The sequence below is a fragment of the Heptranchias perlo genome, chromosome 34 (assembly GCF_035084215.1).
Source record: "Heptranchias perlo isolate sHepPer1 chromosome 34, sHepPer1.hap1, whole genome shotgun sequence".
NCBI lineage: Eukaryota > Metazoa > Chordata > Chondrichthyes > Hexanchiformes > Hexanchidae > Heptranchias > Heptranchias perlo.
The window spans coordinates 5,501,701-5,522,159 of NC_090358.1; the positions used below are offsets into that span (position 1 = coordinate 5,501,701).

The 20,459-nt window shown below is 40.6% G+C and overlaps 1 protein-coding gene across 7 annotated transcripts in view; it reads left to right on the forward strand.

The window, feature by feature from the left end:
- map2k5 (mitogen-activated protein kinase kinase 5) overlaps positions 1–20,459 on the forward strand; it is a 241,979-nt gene that overhangs the window by 46,396 nt on the left and 175,124 nt on the right. For all 7 annotated transcript variants that reach the window (XM_067971342.1, XM_067971343.1, XM_067971344.1 and 4 more), the window contains 3 exons: positions 3,478–3,518; positions 14,365–14,432; positions 15,486–15,534. In XM_067971342.1, coding sequence (XP_067827443.1) covers positions 3,478–3,518; positions 14,365–14,432; positions 15,486–15,534 — 158 coding nt within the window. The remainder of the gene's footprint in view (positions 1–3,477; positions 3,519–14,364; positions 14,433–15,485; positions 15,535–20,459) is intronic.

Sequence of the window (20,459 nt, forward strand, 5' to 3'; positions counted from 1 at the left end):
TTTGTTGACATTATAGCACTGAGAAGGTTACTGATTGACCTACTTACATAATTGTACTAAATGTTAGCATACATCTTGGTGAAAATTAAATATTTCAGAAGTTTTACCCATATTACAATGTGCATTGAAACATAAGAACATTAGGAACACGGATAGGCCATTCAGCCCCTTAAGTCATTCAGTTAGATCATGGCTGAACTGCACCGTAACTCCATTTACCACCTTTGCTCCATATCCCTTAATACCCTTACCTAACACAAATATATCCGCCTCAGTGTTGAAAGCTCCAATTGTTCTAGCACCTACAGCCTTTTGGGGAAGAGTTCCAGATGTCAACTACCCTTTGTGTGAAAAAATGCTTCTTGATTTCACGCCTGAATGACCTCTTGTCCTGGATTCCCCCACCAGAGGAAATAGTTTCTCTGTATCTATCCTATCGAATCCCATAATCATTTTAAATACCTTGATTAGATCACCCTTCAACCGTCAAAACTCAAGGGAACATAAGCCATATTTATGCACGTCGTCGTAATTTAACCCTTCAAGCCTTGGTCGATTGCAGGAAGTGGGGGGTTGAGATTCCGGGGGGTGGGGGGGGTGTTGAAGGTAGCCGGGTGGGGTGGGGAGGAGTTGGGGAGGTAGCGGGGTGTGTGGCGGAGGGTAGGGGGGGTTGGGGGAGGGGGTGCTAGCGAGGGGTGGGGGCAGGGGGCAGAGATGGTAGGGGAGTAGGTGTAGGGGGGAGAAGCCGTGGGGAGAAGCAGTGAAGGTGGGGGGAAGAGGGCACAGGCGGGGGGTCAGCGGATCGCGGCACGTTTGCTTGGGGGGCTGGGTGGAAGCACTCCTGCTCCTCCAGGCCCACAAGCAGTGCTGGAAAAGAACTTACCTGCTGAATCCGGCAGTTCTCACCTCCCTTTAGCTGCCAGGTTTCCCGAGTCCCGGGAAACCCATGCTGGAGGCATTAAATCCAAATCACTGCTTAAATCTGAGGCATGGGGTTGGTAATTATAAATATTATAATTACCAACCTGTCTCTTGAGAGCAGGTTACTCGCCCAACCCGCCCTGATTAAACTGGAAGTAGACACGCTCACTGTGGGCTGGGGTCGGATTTCCCTTTTTTAAGAATTTAAACCTCCCCCCACTGTCCCACCCATCCTGGGAGGTTAAAATTCCTCCCTGTAACTTTATATTTTTGAGCCTATCATTAGTACTGATTGTTCTATGATCCTCTCCCACAATTGAGTGGCCTATTGCCTATAGTAATGTGGTGCCCAGATCAAGAAATGTTAAAAACCCATTTTGTGAAGGAAAGTGTACAGGGTTCTATTTTCTATACAAATGTAGAAAGTGAGAATGAACTTACCAGAGAGCTTTTAAAATATTATTTTGTGTCCTGGTTTCGTAATTGAGGCTTTTAGACTTGAGTGGCCAAACCAACAACCATTCTAAATTTATAGTGCTTTCAACAACAACAGCAACAACTTGCATTTATGTAGCGCCTTTAATGTGGTAAAATGTCCTAAGGCGCTTCACAGGATCATTATCAAACAAAATTTGATACTGAGGTGCATAAGGAAATATTAGGACAGGTGACCAAAAGCTTGGTCAAAGAGGTAGGTTTTAAGGAAAAAAGGGGAAATAGAATCAACTCCGAGAGCTGCAATTGAGAGTCTAACACTGAACAGGGTATGTTCATTCCCGTTAACAGTTGAGCCACAAGATCATTAATACCCTTTTAGAAATATTCCTAAAACACTTCTATCCCATCCTTTTTTTTTGTAACAAACTGATCTTGGAATCTCAATGTTTTTCCTTGATATTGGAGTTGCCATTCTTTAGCCAGTGTGCAATATATGTTTCCTTTATAATTTTTTTTCAATATCTTTGCTAGCTTTTTTCCCTTCCTCTCCTGAAGGTGTTGCCTCCTCATCAGAGTATGGTTTATGGATTCTGGTACCTTGCCCAACTGGCCAATATTCATGTGGTGAGTTTGGTCATGAGGCGGGGGCATCATAGCAGGCTCGATCCTGATCTTACCTGATGTCCACATGTACATTTCCAACAAGAGTTACTGGCTGATGACCAGGAACAGAAATCATTGCTGATTTTTCACTCCTTTACCTGAGATACTGAGGCCAGTTGTGCCAACTCCACAACAGCCCCAGCTGAGATGAGCTAACTGCACAGACCAGGAACTGATGATAAGGTTTTCTTTAAAAACAAATTCAAAACCTCTGAGCTAAAAAAAATATATATTTTATAATTAAGAAGATTGCAGCATTTTGGATTGGCTATATAAACTTGGTATCCCACTGGAGTGAAGCACACATTCATCTGGGAGAAGGGGGGGCAGGGGGAAATCGAATTTGTCTTGGTGAGACAATCAATCAAGATTGACAAGTTCTTTAACATACCATTGGTGGCGTTGTATTTCTGAAATGAGATCAAACCACAGCATCCAATATATCCATAAAAAAGAATCTTTCAGCAGGAACAAATACATTCTTGTAAATATTTTCAGTTAAGTCAACATTGCTTACACTATTCTTTTAAAGGACTGTCACTATTGGGATCCTGTTTACAGGGAATCATAGTTAACTTTTATATCGTTGGTACTTTTATTTCTGATTCTTTTCCCTTAAATACCCTTGTTTAAACAGTGAGTGATGACCTCATTGGTGCAATTGCCTCAGAAAAGTTGCTGCATCCAGCAGAGTTAGGGAGTAAAATTAACGTTACGGTTGAAATTATATGTTTGTTGTAATGCCTTGGGTTAATGGGTACATCTCTACTGATACTTCAATTGCTTCACAGTGCTATGCTCAGTAACCCAATTGAGTTATGCCTTTCCTCCCCCACCCAAATTTAAAATAGCTTTTTGTTTAAACAAAGCACCAAAATAGATATAGTGACCAAAAAAGGATGTACATTTTGATCATAATTCTTCATAACTTTTTATTGACTCTACTGATGGAATGTAAGTGGCTCACCTGCTCAAGCAAAACATTAAAGATAAAATAAACTCTTTATTTTCATTTTAATAGCATTTTGAATTTTACCCTTATAGTTTATACTTTATTAATCCCAGTAACGGATTCTACAGATAAGTATATTTTTAACCCATGTGTTAGGTTAGCCCGTTTTCTTAATGATACAGAAAGGTTAACAAATGAAGGTTGAATTGGACTGGCTGTTTGTGCTTATATTTGTATTTATAGTCTGTTAATCTTTGCATTTTATACTTTGTATCTTTTTATGTAGACTGTCTTTATATGTCTATCTGTTTTTCAGTGTTCAATATTGCAAGACGGAATCACTATTATATAAAAAAAATTCCCTGTACAGGCTTTTGAGCCCCTTTTCCATCATTTTCAGTTGCTAATTTTGGTGTCAGTCTCATTTCTTTCAAATGATTCATTTTTAACAAATTTGTAAATGGCCCTGATGTGTTCTGCAATTTAGTCAATTACTGTTTCAGCCTGCAAGCCACCTGGGAAACGGAACATACATGGCCTGAAGGTAATAATTTCAATAATTGTTTCAGTAAAGTTGGGAATGGATTTGTAATGCTGTGTTCCAGTTATTGAAATGTCATCTGAAAACCTTGGCTCTTCAAACTCTGACAAGCAGGGGGTCTCTTGTTATACAAAGTGGGGAATATTTCCCATGATTTAATCACACAGCTGTGAATTCTTGTCTTATTTCCATTGAAGCAATTAGAGTTACAAAATAGGTTATCGCTTTTAATTTTTTATATTAAAAGGTGGTTAAATTTTTGTAATGTACATTTTAATGAGGGACAGAAAGTGATATGATTAAGAAATTATACTCATTATACAAACCTTCAGCACGCCAAAGGAAATAAAATGATTTCTCAGCTTTCAGGCAAAATTTTCCTGTGTCGATTTTCATTACTTGTTGCGTATGTGATGTACAAGAAACACTGGAATGTTGAGAGAACAAGAGAGAGGAAGATATCTGTGCATTCGCTTTTACTGTTTAACTTCATGGAGAGGAAAAAAATTGAAAATGGATAGGACCAAACCAAAATTGTCATGAAATAAAATATGCTTTTTTCCTTCCTAGTTTATTTAAAACATTGATTTTAGTGAAAGTGCTCAAATTGGCCTCAGCGCCCCTATGTAAGGAATGGGAAAAATCCGTCAGGATTTCTGCTCCTGATCACTGTTCAGTGATTCCTGTTAGAAAGTGTGTGTGGCCATCTGGTGAAGATGGACACTGGCATAGCTCTAATGCTGTCTATAATAAATAGTCTCTCTTGACACTCCCTGCCTAGGTTCTTGCACAGTCACTTCAATTAGGGACATGAGTGCCTGGAACCATACCTAAGCAAGAGTTGGTGTATTTAGGAAAGAAAAGATGGCCAAATATTTTGTTTTCTTCCACTACTCTTTAGTTCCTGTGTGCTGCAGGGCTAGATGTAGGGCAGGTGACCAACCAGGCCTCTTCTATTACAGCTGTATGACTGGGTAGGAACCAGGTTTAAGTGATTTAGATTGAGTCTTTCTACGTTTTTTTGTTCTCTTTTTCTTCTCCACAACCCCCCCCTCACCCAAGTCATTGTAGGAAAGTATATTCCTGTATTCAAAGCATCATCAACTTTATATAGTGCCTTTAGCGTTTTTAAAAAAAAGCCCCAACTCACTTCACAGCTGGGTGCGATTTGTTTTTAAAAATGCCAAGCCAGGAAGGAAGAGATTAGGAGGGGTAACTGAAGTCTAGGTCAACGAGAAGAGTTTTGAGGAGGTTTTTAAAAGGTGGAGACAGAGGTACAGAATTAGTTGGTTTAGGGAGGGAATTCCAAACATAGGACTAAAGTGGCTGAAGGCTGTGGAACCAATGGTTGATCGAAGGGAAAGGAGGGATCCACACAACACCAGATTCAGAGTAACAGAGGCATATAGAGCTGGAGAAGATTGAGTGGGACAAAGCCATGAACGGGTTTATAAATGAGGACAAGGATTTTGAACTGATTGTGTTGGGAGTTGGGGAGCCAGTGTAGGTCAGTGAGGACAGGGGTGGTTGGTGAGCAGGGCATGGCAGTATATGCGTGATAGGGCTTTGGGGTTTTTGGAAGATGGAGAATGGAAGGCCAGCGAGGAGAGCGCTGGAATAGTCAAGTCTGGAGGTACCAAAAGCATAGATAGGGCTTTATATATGCCTTTTGAGGTGCAATGAAGTGATTTTCGTAATGCATAGGTTGTGTGGTTTAACACTCGGCTCACTGTTAAAGCACGTGGTGGAGTCCTTCAGACAGCAGTGAGATAAGTGACCAGATAGTCTGTTTTAGTAATGTTGGTTGAGGGATAAATATTGGCCAGGACAATATACAGAAAATTATAGAACAAGGCATTATTCTAATGGAAAAAAATCAAATCTTTTTGGGATTTTTTTGAGGGGAGAGAAATAATGGGGCACAAACACTCCCGAAATAATAGCGGAGCTCAATGGTGCTCTCCATTGTTAGTGGTGAATTGAAGGAGCAAGTTCCTGCGTTTGCACATGCACAGTGAAACACAGAAATCCGGAATTCACTCCTAGTGGTTCGCTGGCGATATGACTGCTTTGAATTAAAGGGACATGGCACGCTGCAATCAGAGAAATTGAAAAAGCACCAACTTATCTGCCCAGCTGGAAAGTAACTAATTACGCCACCAAACAAGTACGCTTAAAAATCTCGGTCTAAACTAAGTTTTAACAGCACGGTAAGTCTTAATGACTACCAAACAACTAAAAATCAACTTTTACAAATGTGGAATCTCATATTACTCCTTATTTTAATAAAATATTTAAAAATTAAAATTTTTATTTACAATTACATACAGAATACTAACTTTCAATAAATGAAGTCTGGTTGTCTGCTTGTGCAATGCAGGCTGAATCTGTGGGTGTGGCTTCTCTTCCTGACAGAATTTGTGGACGTGTCTTCTCTCAGACATTTCCAGCTGTGGCAACTCGCGCTGCTCAGAGGCTGGGTTGATAGCGCACAATTTTTTTCAAACTGTCTTTTTTTAGTTTATTTTCAAGCAGACTGCAATGACGTACTTCTAATGAAATTGTACTATCGCATCACTTTTGCATGATGTCATTGCATGGAAAGTGGCCCATGGGTCTGCTCATGGGCCAGAAATCACTCCAAGCAGTGAGGCAACAGTCACTGCCGCTCCAGCGAGTTAAATTAACAAAATTACTTACTGCGGGCTCTGTGGCATCAAATTGCTTGAATTTGAACTTTTAAACACACACTTTTACATGAAGATGTAAATTTACAGAACTATGAGGGTACAACTATCAGAAAAGACTGAACAGGCTGGGGCTCTTTTCTCTAGAAAAGAGAAGACTAAGGTGACCTAGTAGAAGTCTTTGAAATTATGAAGGAGTTCAATATGGTAAACATGGAGAAGGTATTTCCACTTGTGGGGGAGTCCAAAACTAGTGGCCATAAATATAAGATGGTCACGAATCAATGTAATAAACAATTCAGGAGAAACTTTTTTACTCAGTGGTGAGAATGTGGAACTCACTACCACACAGAGTAGTTGAGGCAAATAGCATAGATGCATTTAAGGAGAAGCTAGATAAGTACATGTGGGAGAAAGGAATAGAGAGATTGTTGATAGAGTGAGATGAAGTAAGGTGGGAGGAGGCTCGTGTGGAGTATAAACATTGGCATAGACCAGTTGGGTCGAATGGCCTGTTTCTGTGCTGTAAAATCTGTGTAATTCATGTAAACAGGACACCGAGATTGTAAATGGTCTGGCTCAACCTGAGAAAGTGTCTGGGAAGGGAAATGGAGTCAGAGACGAAGGACTGGAGTTCATGGCGGGGGGCTGAAGAGGTGCTTTGGTTTTTCTGATGTTTAACTGGAAGAAGTTATGACTCGTCTGGGACTTGATGTTGGGTAAGAAATCTCCTAACACGGGGCAGTCAAGCGATCAAGTTATGTGGTAGGGAGGTAGAGCTGAGTATCATTAGCATACAAGTGAAAGCTGATTCTGTGCCTGCGGATAATGTCGCTCAAGGACAGGATGTAGATAAGGAAGAGGAGGGGGCTGTGGAAAACCATAAAGAAATGCCTGACCAAATTAACTTTCTAATACACCTAAACCATAAAGCTGAAAAGCATGATGGATAAGTTGACCATGTTAGCTGACCAGCTGAATATAATAGAAAGAATGTATGTTTTAGTTCTCACCAAAGACACACAGAAGAGCTATTGTCTGCTTATGAGATAACTGTCTGACTAACAGAAATGAATGACCATATAGCCTTGAGACTGAGTACAGAACTGATAATAAAGACAGTTTCTTAGGGGAAAGGCACTTTCCCAGGCCTGTGTTCAAAAATCACGAGGCAGTCATGAGGAACCAGAGGGTGGGTTCCCTATTTTGATTGACTAACCACTTGAACCAATAAAGAATGTACGCGTACGCCCATATTCTACGACAGGTGCGCGTAACTGAATTAACTGTATAAAAGTTAACTGTTTCCTCTGTTCAGCGAAGAGGTTATTCTGCCCATTGTGCAGAATATGCTTCCCTTGTATACAAGCTTCTTTTAATAAATTCTTACTTGTCTGAAAATAAGTGTTTGGAGTTAATGCATTGTATATAATAGGTAATTAAGTTTTCGACAGGGCCAAAGATAGATCTTTGGGGGACCCTGGAGATAACAGTTTAGAGGAGAGAAGGGGAGCTATTGGTAGAGATAAGCTAGCTACATTGAGATAGGAAGAAATGAAACCATGCAAGGGCAGTCCCATGAAGCTGAACGACAGAGGCCAGATACTGGATGCATATGGCATGGTCAATCTTGTTGAATGCTGCGGCAAAGCAGGGGAGGTTTAGTGCATCACGCAGTCACATAGGATGTTGTTCGTTACTTTGACTAGGACTATTCTGATTTTGTGAAGAGGGTAGATGCTGGACTGGAGGGCACTTTTCAATTTCAAAGTAAAACAATGAGAAAAAACTAACTTTTTTGTATGTAAATGCACCAACATAGTAGTCAGAGAATTAAATCCGGTACCACTTTTTAAAATACATTTGTACCTGGGATGAGGGTACAAATGAAGGCTTCATTTACTGCCCATCCTGGTTGCCCTGAGAAGGTGTCAGTAGTAGTGGGCCACCCTCTCGAACCACTGCAATCTTTTTAATGACAGTGCTCCCACAATGGTGTTAGATATGTAATTCCAGGATTTTGAACCAGTGCTGATGAAGGAATGGCAATATATGTCTAAATCAGGATGGTATGTGACTTGGAGAGGAGCTTGGAGGTGGTGGTGTTCCTGTGACTTTCATTGTGTTTTTTCTATTGTGTGAAATGCTGCAAAGCCTGGTCTCAAAGACAAAAATCCCAGTTGTAATTAAAGGTTAGTGTCTCATCACAAGCTGCTCCTTTGTACAGATACTTAAAAGCTAATGGTTGCAGTTTCGAAAACCTTGAAAAACAGTACCAGAAACAACAATTAAACATGCTAATGTAAGAAGAAAATCTGAATGAAATCTTTTTTGTAGATAGTCGATGACAATTTGGATTCCTCTCTTTCTCCCCCCCCCCCCCCCTCACCCAACCCAACTTTCCTGCTCCAAATTGGACTTGCATCTGCTTGATCAGGAAGGTGGGACTTGAGATGATCTATCGCATAGGTTTCTGGATATTGCTGGTTATAGTGAATCTTGACTAGCTAATTAACATACCAGGCAATACACTTTGGCTCTGAAAGGCAATCCAAAGTTGCAGTATTGCTCTTATACAGTTTTTATTGGATTATTAGGTTTTTGTCTAAGCATTTTGTTTGTACTTTGTTAGTTATACACTTACATGCATATGTCGGAATACACAGACACTGAGCTGACGTATTGTCAACTAGTTGAACATTTGGATGCTCAGTTCTAACCTGTCAATATAATGTAGAAATCAAAATTATTTCTTCTTTACTCAAACTCACAATTAGAGCTATCTATCTAACAGATAATATTTGTTTTCACCAAAAGAATTATTTTTGTGATTGAACATGTTTTGCATACATTAAATCATCATAAAACTTGTAATATAAGTCCAAATAAAGACATGGGTCTAATGTCCTTCTGGTTGAGTCCCAGCTTGTTTGGAATAAGTTTTTTTTTGTCAATAGATAGTAGTTGTTCAATTGATTTTTCTTATAATAATTATAAGTTTCTAAGTTTGGACAAGAAAAGGCTATTTGGTCCATCAAGCCTGATCCCTCATAGACCACGTATGGTATTAATGCAGCCATAAGATTACCACAGCCTCTTTTCTATCAGCTCTACTCTTCCTCCCTTGTGTGTGCATCAGGGGGCAGTGGGCTGTCCCTCACTGGCATATTTCAAACTGATGCGGTCTTAAATAGAAGATGCTGGAATTGCCTATTTGTGCCTGAACATGAAGACGTCTGATTTGACCTCTGCCCACTTAAACAAAATTTCATTAACAGCCTTGTCCCACCTCTTTTCAAAAATGCCTGCAGTAGGAGCCACCACTATCTCTGACCACCCATATCTAAACTGTAAAAAAAAAAATTAAAAACTATAAATGCTGAAAGTGCACAGCAGGTCAGTCAGCATCTGCAAAGAGAACAGACAGATTAATGTTTTGAATATAACCCTTTCTCAGAACTGAAAATAAGGTTGTGATTCTGACAATAGGTATACCTGTTGACTTATCTTTTCTCTTTACAGGTGCTGACTGAGCTGCTGTGTATTTCCAGCATTTTCTGTCTCTAAACTTTGGAACTTATTTAATTTGCTCTGTCGTTTCCTTTTAGAAATTGAGGCTATTTGGGGACCTCTTCTGTATGTGTGGTTACTGAGGATGTCATAGGCTGACCTCTGTTCCTCCTCAGTAACTCATATGGTTTACCAAACTTGACAAATATCTTGTCGTTGGATGTGTTTTTTTCTTAAAATGAATAGATTGGGAACACACCCACAACAGTGGCTGTGTCTGCCCAGAACTACTGAAGTGTTAGCAGGGAGGGAGCTGGCAAAATTTCACTAAATAACAGCATGCACTATATTTATGTTTCTGTAACTGTAGCTGTAACCATACCAATTTTAAAAAAAACCCACTAAACTCAGACTTTTTTTCCTCTCCATCCTCATGACAACAAGGTCCTCGGCCACTTTTGATGTTGTAATGAAGTCTGTTAGATACATGTAATCCTGCATAAAACCCAAAGAACTCTTCAAAATTTCTTGGTGGCAATTATTGTTCAAGAGACATCAAAAACACGTTATACATCCTGATTACAGAATTATTTCAAAAGATTTGATTTTCAAAAAAATCAGAAGAAAAGATACATTTTTAAGCTTAAATAAATTTTAAAAATTGTATGTTATTTACCTTTTTATTCCCTTTTTCAGATAATTCTGTAAATGACGGTTAGAGTTGCCATCTGTCTATTTTTTGACCAGTTTTTTTTTGAGTAGGCTGTGTGTTTATTTTTAATGATGTGGAGATGCCAGTGATGGACTGGGATGGACAAATGTAAGGAGTCTTACAACACCAGGTTATAGCTTTAATTGAAATCACAAGCTTTCGGAGCTTTCCTCCTTCGTCAGGGGAGTGTTGGATTCCATAAAGGTACAGCATATATAGTCAGAGAACAATGCCTGGTGATTACAGATAATCTTTCCAACTGCCCGTTATCACCCTCGGCACACCATTCCACTCCTTTGATTGCTTTGATTATATCTCTGCCGAGGGTGATAACGGGCAGTTGGAAAGATTATCTGTAATCACCAGGCATTGTTCTCTGACGATATATGCTGTACCTTTATGGAATCCTACACTCACCTGACAAAGGAGGAAAGCTCCGAAAGCTTGTGATTTCAAATAAAGCTGTTGGACTATAACCTGGTGTTGTAAGACTCCTTACATTTATTTTTAATGTAAGTTGTGCAGCTGAAATCCAGTTTTAGGGGGGAGATTTTTGTCCATTTTTCCAGATTTTTCCACCTGGTATTAATATCAAAAGTGGACCAATTTTTAACTTCCTGCAGCTGCAAAACTTCTGGGAGCTTTGCAATAAAATTCAACACCATCAGCAGGGAGAGGAACATTACTGAAGTAAATGTAAAATATAAAAGGTAGACTGTAAATGTTGGAAATCTTCATCTGTTGGAGGATGAACACCTGAAATGTTATAACCAATCTTTTCTCTTCACAGATGCTGACTGGCCTGTGTATTTCCAACATTTTCTGTTTTTATTACTGAAATAAATATACCCCTCATACCAACTCAATGTTGAGGCCACACATCTGAACTAATTTGTCTTGATAAGAATTTTTAAAGCTATTTCCCTGTCCCCCAGCTTCTGGCTTTCACTTGGTAAAAGGTGGCAGTTGGCAATGCTAATACTGGTGTGTAACCATTTTTCTCGGCACCTGTAGAAGTCAGGGAGTCATGGCCCAGTGGCGTTAAAACGATGCTTGAGTTGTGACTAAAAGTCTTGTGTGAATAAGAATATATTAGAAGAACAATCAACATCAGTTAAAGAGTGAATCTGTGTTGCTTTAAAGATTCAGAAGTGAAAGATATCACAAGTTTGAAGTCCTTTTGGCACGAATAGACTTATCAGGTTCCAGCGATATTTACTTTATCCATTTGGAAAGCTTTCAGAGCGACTTCCAAAAACCTGGCTATCCAACTCCTTGTGTGATTGTAGGTTACTGCTCTGCCTGATGCAATCTCAGCACTATAGGTGTGAATGACCATATCCATATCTATTTCAAGTCCAATAGTGATTAATTTAAATGGTCTGATTGCAATAATTGATATTAAATTTAATTCTTTGAGCTTTTTTAATATTTTTAAAGGGTCGGGGTGGTATAAATCAGTCTTTCTTCTTATCCTGGTCTGCCTATATCTTTTTCTGTGATTTAAATTTTACTTCTAATTGCTGTGCTGTGCGCAGGAACATAGGAACAGGAGTAGGCCATTCAGCCCCTCGTGCCTGCTCCGCCATTTGATAAGATCATGGCTGATCTGTGATCTAACTCCATATACCTGCCTTTGGCCCATATCCCTTAATACCTTTGGTTGGCAAAAAACTATCTATCTCAGATTTAAAATTAGCAATTGAGCTAGCATCAATTACCCTTTGCGGAAGAGTGTTCCAAACTTCTATCACCCTTTGTGTGTAGAAGTGTTTTCTAATCTCACTCCTGAAAGGTCTGGCTCTAATTTTTAGACTCTGCCCCCTACTCCTAAAATCCCCAACCAGCGGAAATAGTTTCTCTCTATCCACCCTATCTGTTCCCCTTAATATCTTATAAACTTCGATCAGGTCACCCCTTAACCTTCGAAACTCCAGAGAATACAACCCCAATTTGTGTAATCTCTCCTTGTAACTTAACCCTTGAAGTCCGGGTATCATTCTAGTAAACCTACGCTTCACTCCCTCCAAGGCCAATATGTCCTTCCGAAGGTGTGGTGCCCAGAACTGCTCACAGTACTCCAGGTGCGGTCTAACCAGGGTTTTGTATAGCTGCAGCATAACTTCTGCCCCCTTTTGTACTCTAGTCCTCGAGATATAAAGGCCAACATTCCTTTAGCCTTATTGATTATTTTCTGCACCTGTTCATGACACTTCAATGATCTATGTACCTGAACCCCTAGGTCCCTTTGGATATTCACTGTTTTTAACTTTTTACCATTTAGAAAGTACCCTGTTCGGTCCTTTTTTGATCCAAAGTGGATGACCACACATTTGTCTACATTGAATTCCATTTGCCACAGTTTTGCCCATTCAACTAATCTATCAATATCCCTTTGTAATTTTATGTTTTCATCTACACTGCTTACAATGCCACCAATCTTTGTGTCATCGGCAAACTTAGATATGAGACTTTCTATGCCTTCATCTAAATCGTTAATAAATATTGTGAATAATTGAGGACCCAAGACAGATCCCTGCGGGACTCCACTAGTCACATCCTGCCAATGTGAGTACCTACCCATTATCCCTACTCTCTGTCGCCTTTCGCTCAGCCAACTTCCTAACCAAGTCCGTACTTTTCCCTCGATTCCATGGGCTTCTATCTTAGCTAACAGTCTCTTATGTGGGACTTTATCAAATGCCTTCTGGAAGTCCATACAAATAACATCCATTGACATTCCCCTGTCCACTACTTTAGTCACCTCTTCAAAAAATTCAATCAGGCTTGTCAGACATGACCGACCTTTCACAAATCCATGCTGGCTCTCTCTGATTAACTGAAAATTTTCAAGGTGTTCAGTCACCCTATCCTTAATTATAGACTCCAGCATTTTCCCCACAACAGATGTTAGGCTAACTGGTCTATAATTCCCTGGTTTCCCTCTCTCTCCTTTCTTAAAAAGCGGAGTGACATGTGCAATTTTCCAATCTAGAGGGACAGTTCCTGAATCTAGAGAACTTTTAAAGATTATAGTAAGGGCATTGCAATGTGCTCATCTACTTCCTTTAAAACCCTGGGATGGAAACCATCTGATCCTGGGGATTTGTCACTTTTTAGTACTATTATTTTCTTCATTATTGTTATTTTACTTATGTTAATTTTATCAAGTCCCTGTCCCCGATTCAATATTACTTTTAACTTGAATAAAAAATAAACAAAAAAAGTGTAGCAAGGTGTTATGGCATATTGGAACAGCAATGGGCTAGGATGTGGGTTTGTATGCAGATTCCCCATTTCCCAATGTTCATACAAGGAAACATAACACAGGTGTTGGCCATGGGTGCATGGGGGGCAAATTCAAGGGTGATTGACCTGTACGTCCATTGCTAAAAACTGAGTGTAACATCCACTATTTAGACTTGAGGATTAGGTGGCACTGCCTCAAGAGATACAGCTGGAGACCACTTTGTGATAGTCACAGCCTCCAACAACTCCTCAAATGTGAGATTAATAGTATAAATTTGCCGTTGCCTCTAGCAGCCATGTCAGCAACAGATCGATACAAAATTAGCAGACAACATAAAAAATAAGAGAGAAAAATATATAAATACAACATATGCTTAGTGCATTTTGAAAAACATTAGAGTGTAAATTTTTGTTTGAAACATGCTGAAATTGTTTTTAATATATCTTTTGCACAATAGTATCCATCATAGCACAGCAGCATTAAGTAATGCTTTTTCTTATTTCTACAAAGACTCCGTGGTTTAGTATGCTAACGTCATGTGCAAATAGAGAGCATGCAACCGTCCGCATGCCTAGCAACAAGCCAATTAACCTTCAGATGGAAATGAGAAATCTATGGTAAATTACAGGTTAATTAGACTGCTGTCCTCAGCCCATGAATGACTGATAAAAACTCCTTATCTGCCTGCAGGTAAATACACGGGCAGGGTCCTCTAATAATAGCTGCCCAGCAGTCACAGAAGGCCTGCCGAACAATAGGTAAGAGTCAAGAGCAGAATCAAAAACGGCTTATGAGATATGTTCACTGCATGATAACTAATGGTACTAGATTCAAAACTGTTATACCATATAATTTTAGAAGTGTTTCTGTTGGGAATTCTTGACAAAAACGAGAAGAAGACAATTATAAAAGGCAAATGATGTTGGAATTAATATTTATCATCGCTTCTGACATCTCATAACTGGTACTCATTAAAATGTCTAAAACTCAGTATTCTATTGTTTTCACAATTGCAAGACTGGTGTTGATGTGTTTATAAGATTTATTAATATTTAGATTAATTTCAAATTACAGTAGTGCAAATTATTTAATACATTCTGCATTAAAGTGTGATCGGCTTTGTTTTTCTATCCGAATTTTCTCTACCTTCCTCTCCTAATTCAGGAGTATAGTTTCATGGGTATGTATTGCACTCTGGCAGCTTTCCCACATTGGCAGTCTTCATGTGTAAGCCTTGATGGTGATCTGTTATCAGGCTATTCAACTGTGGAGGGTGTCACAGGTGAACCTGGTTCTATCCACACCTGACATGCACACATTCCAGCATTGGATAGCACTAGTTGATTTTTATCCTCTTTAGTCCCTGCGACCAATTATAATGTCCCTGCCACCACCCTTGTTGAGATCTTATAGATCACCATCTCAGACCTGTCTGGTTTGTAAGGCTCAGTTTCACACTAGGCAGTGGACTTACCAACTGAATCTAGGGAGAGCTGCATTTATTAAAAACATTTATTTATTTGTATTGAGGGTACTAGGGAGAGGACAGCTTCTATAAAGATACATTTGAGAAATCTTTGCCTTTTGGTGCATTTCTATAATTTGTACGTGAATTACGAACAACAATTAGGGTCTTTTGAAGCAAAACAATTAATTGCATAATAAATCAGCGTATTGACAATTTTTTTTATTATTCCTTTTAAGTTCCAGAGAATACATTTGCTGTCCTGTAATTTTAGTTGGTTTAAATTGTGTGTTTCTATGTTGACATATGCATTTGCATAACTGTCTTTGCCTTTCTTTTGTGTTAGCTTGAAGAAGTCCTCTGCCGAACTTAAGAAAATACTGGCAAATGGACAGGTAGGTGGTGGAATCTGCATGCAAGTAGAATTACAATATGTTTAATTGATGTGTAATTTCCCACTAATCTGCTGTGAATAATAGCAGGCTGATGAAGCATACTGAAATTCTAACACAATCAAGGGGTTCAGGTCACATAGTGGACACTACCTGAATCCAAAGTGTGTGTTAGTTTTAGAATAAATATCTTGATTTTAAAATAAAACTATATTATAAGCAATCACTTTTGTGTTTGTGTTCAGCCCATCTGCTGCTAAAGCCCTCATCCAAACTCGACTATTTAAATGCTCTGCTGGCTGACCTCCCATCCTCTACCCTCCATAAACTTCAGCTCATCCAAAACTCTGCTGCCCCTATCCTATCCTGCACCCACTTAACCATCATCCCTGTACTTGCTGACCTACAGCATCTGGATTACCATCTTAGATTTCTGATATTACATAAAGAATAATGGAGTGATTACAAAACAAAATTGAAGTGATATGCAGAAGCCAAGTTTGAGCAATCAAATTTTTTTTATCTGAACCATGAGACACGATTTAGTCCTCAAAGTCTGACCACCTATAATTTTTTACAAGGTATAATAATGTATAGTTCATGAGATGACTTGCCCTTCTCCTCTCTTTCCTCCTCCCCTGACCAATTTTTTCCTTTGCTTCTGAAGATGCTAAATCATTGTTGAGGTATGGTTGCAAGGGTGCTAGTAATCTTCTGGTATCTCACCCAAGTGGTAATTCCTCACAGGTGAGCGTAGATAGTCAATGTTGGCTGGTTAATTTATAATGAGGGCATTACCACCAAGCCTGATCATGTCCTCACCCAATGCCTACACTTGTATTTTCCCACATGAGTTAGGTTGTAGTTTTATTTCCTCTTGGGTCTACTTTATAACAGTGGCATTGTACAACAACAACGTGCATTTATATAGCACCTTTTAAAATGGGAAAATGTCCCAAGGCGGTTCACAGGAGTGTAATAAAAATTGACATCGAGCCAAAGAAGGAGATATCAGGATGGGTGACTAAAAGCTGGGTCAATGAGGTAAGTTTTAAGGAGGGTCTTAAAGGAGGAGAGAGAGGTGGAGAGACGGAGAGGTTTGGGGAGGGGAATTCCAAAGCTTTATGGCCTAGACTGCTGAAAGCACAGCCGCCACTGGTGGGGCGAAGGGATTGGAGGATGCACAAGAGTCCAGAGTTAGAGGAACGCAGAGTTCTTGGAGGGTTGTAGGACGGGAGGAGGTTACAGAGATAGGTGGCGTTGAGGCCATGAAGGGATTTGAACATGAGCATGATCATTTTAAAATTGTTGGACCAGGGGCCAATGTAGGTCAGTGATAGAGGTGATGGGTTAGCAGGACAGTTTAGAATATGGATGGCAGAGTTTTGGATGAGCTTAAGTTTATAGAGGGTGAAAGATGGGAGGCTGGCCAGGAGAGCGTTGGAATAGTCGAACCTGAAGGTAACAAAAGCGTGGCTGACTATTTCAGCAGCGGATAAGCTGGAGCTTGGGTGGAGATGGGCGGAGGTGAAAGTTGATAGTCTTTGTGATGGAGAGGATATGGGGATGCCGAGGTAGCGAGCAGTCTGGTTGAGCCTGAGACAATGGCAACGGAGGGAGATGGAATCGATGGTGAGGAATGTAATTCGTGGCGGGGGCCAACGACAATGGCTTCAGTCTACCCAATTGGAGAAAATTGTGGCTCATCCAGCAGTGGATGTTGGGCAAGCATTCTGACAACACAGAGGCAGTTTTGGGACCGAGAGAGGTGGTGGTGAGGTCGAGGTGGGTGTCGGCAGTGTACATGTGAAACCTGACGTCTTGTCTTCGGATGATGTCAACGAGGTGCGGCATGTAGATGAGAACTATAAGGGGGCCAAGGATAATTCCTTGAGATATCCCAGAGGTAACAGTGTGGGGGCAAGAAGAGAATTCATTGTAGGAGATTCTCTAGTTAGAACCAGATAGGTAAGAGTGGATCCAGGCAAGGGCAGTCCCATTCAGCTGAACTAAAGAAGAGAGGCATTGGTGGAGGATGGTGTGGTCAACCATGTCAAAGGCTGCAGAGAGGTCGAGCATGAGGAGTGATAGTGCTCCCTGGTCAAAGAGGATGTAATTTGTGATTTGAATTAGGGCTGTTTCAGTGCTGTGGCAGGGGCAGAAACCTGATTTGGAAAGGTTCCAACATGGAGTTGCGGGAAAGATGTACACAGATTTGGGAGGTGACAACACGGAGAGGAAAAGGAGGTTGGAGATGGGGAGGTAGTTTGCAAGGACAGTGGGATCGGGGGGGGGGTGGGGGAAACAGTACCTGGGGAGAGGGAACAGTTTACTATATCAACCAGCAGAGGAGCCAGGAAGGGAAGTTTAATGTGAATAGGGTGAAGAGAACAGGAGGTGGGTCTTCTGGACAAGATGAGCTCAGAGGGTATGAAGGGAGATAGGAAATAAACTAGAGAAAGATGCGAGTTCAGAGGTAGCGCAGGGGGTCACATTGGCTTGGTGGGTAAGGGAAAGAGAGGGATGCGGCAGAGGCAGCTGAACAGATGGTCTCAATCTTCGTGACAAAGAATTCCATGAGCTCCTCGCACTTGTTTGTTGAGTAGCAAAGAAAGAAAGATAGGAAGAAAGAACTTGCATTTATATAGCACTTTTCACAACCTCAGGACATCCCAAAGCGCTTTACAGTCAATGAAGTACTTTTGAAGTGTAGCCACTGCTGTAATGTAGGAAACATGGCAGCCAATTTGTGCACAGCAAGGTCCCACAAACAGCAATTAAATAAAGGACCAGATCATCTGCTTTAGTGATATTGTTTGAGGGATAAATATTGGCCAGGAAACCAGGGGAATTCCTCTGCTCTTCGAATAGTGCCACGTGATCTTTTACGTCCACCCGAGCGGGCCGACACAGTCTTGGTTTAACGTCTCATCCGAAAGACAGCATCTACCACAGTGCAGCACTCCCTGAATACTGCACTGAAGTGTAAACCTGGATTATATGTTCAAGTCTCAGGGGTGGGGACTTGAACCCACAACCTTCTGACTCCCAGACGAGAAATAATATAGTCAGCATATATTAGAACCCTTTTATATATGGAACTGTGATATTTCTGCTTAACAACTGCTGTTTATATTCCTGAAATCTTATGATTGTCATTATTTCTAAAGCAGTGATATTTAGAGGAATATATATATTAATGCCTAAGTGATACATATGTATAAATATTATAGAGAAAGGTGAAAATATCATCTCAACCTCTTCTAGAACTTTTATCATTTCCACGCTCCTTTGGGGTTAAATGCTATTGTATAATATGAGTTTAGGAATATGTCAACATATTTGTATGAAAGTCCTTTGTCTGCTATTTTAACAGAAGCATTAACCCGTTGAAAAGAAATTGGTTAACGCTTCTGTTAAAATAGTGGAGGAAAGGAATTTGATATTGGCACACAAGTTTAGGGCTCATGGAATCGGGGGTAACATATTAGCATGGATTGAGGATTGGTTAACGGACAGAAAACAGAGAGTAGGAATAAATGTGTTATTTTCGGTTGGCAGGTTGTAATTTGTGGGGTATCGGAGGATCAGTGCTTGGGCCTCAGCTGTTTACAATATATATCAATGACTTTGAGTGTAATGTATCCAAGTTGGCTGATGATACAAAGCTAGGTGGGAAAGTAGGCTGTGAGGAGGACGCAAAGGGATATAGACAGGTTAAGTGAATGGACGAGATGGTGGCAGATGGAGTATAATGTGGGGAAATGTGAAATTCTTTGGGAAGAATAGAAAAGCAGGTTATTTTTTAAAACGTGAGAGACTAAGAAATGTTGGTATTCAGAGGGATTTGGAAGTCCTTGTACACGAATCACAGAAAGTTAACATGCAGGTACAGCAAGCAAATGGTACGTTAGCCTTTATTGCAAGGGAGTTGGAGTATAAGAGTAAGGAGATCTTGCTGCAATTATACAGGGTCGGGTGAGACCACACCTGGAGTACTGTGTTAGTACAGTTTTGGTCTCCTTACCTAAGGAAAGATATACTTGCCTTTAGAGGGGGTGCAACAAAGGTTCACTAGATTGATTCCTATGAGGAGAGATTGAGTAGAATTGGCCCATATTCTCTGGAGTTTGGAAGAATGAGAGGTCATCTCATTGAAACGTATAAAATTCTGAGAGCGCTTGACAGGGTAGATGCTGAGAGGCTGATTCCTCTGGCTGGAGAATCGAGAACAAGGGGTCATGGTCTCAGGATAAGGGTTCGGCCATTTAGGACCGCGATGAGGAAAAATTTTTTCACTCAGTGTTGTGAATCTTTGGAATTCTTTACCCCAGAGGGCTGTGGACGCTCAGTCGTTGAGTATATTCAAGGCTGAGATCAATAGATTTTCGGACACTAAGGGAATCAAGGGATATGGGGATCGAGTGGGAAATTGGATTTGAGGTTGAAGATCAGCCATGATCTTATTGAATGGTGGTGCAGGCTCGAGGGGCCGTATGGCCTACATTTGTTTTTTTTTCATTCGTTCGTGGGATGTGGGCGTCGCTGGCAAGGCCAGCATTTATTGCCCATCGCTAATTGCCCTTGAGAAGGTGGTGGTGAACCGCCTTCTTGAACCGCTGCAATTCGTGTGGTGAAGGTTCTTCCATAGTGCTGTTGGGAAGGAAGTTCCAGGATTTTGACCCAGCGACGATGAAGGAACGGCGATATATTTCCATGTCGGGATGGTGTGTGACTTGGAGCGGAGCGTGCAGGTGGTGTTGTTCCCATGTACCTGCTGCCCTTGTCCTTCTAGGTGGTAGAGGTCGCGGGTTTGGGAGGTGCTGTCGAAGAAGCCTTGGCAAGTTGCTGCAGTGCATCCTGTGGATGGTACACACTGCAGCCACAGTGCACCGGTGGTGAAGGGAGTGAATGTTTAGGGTGGTGGA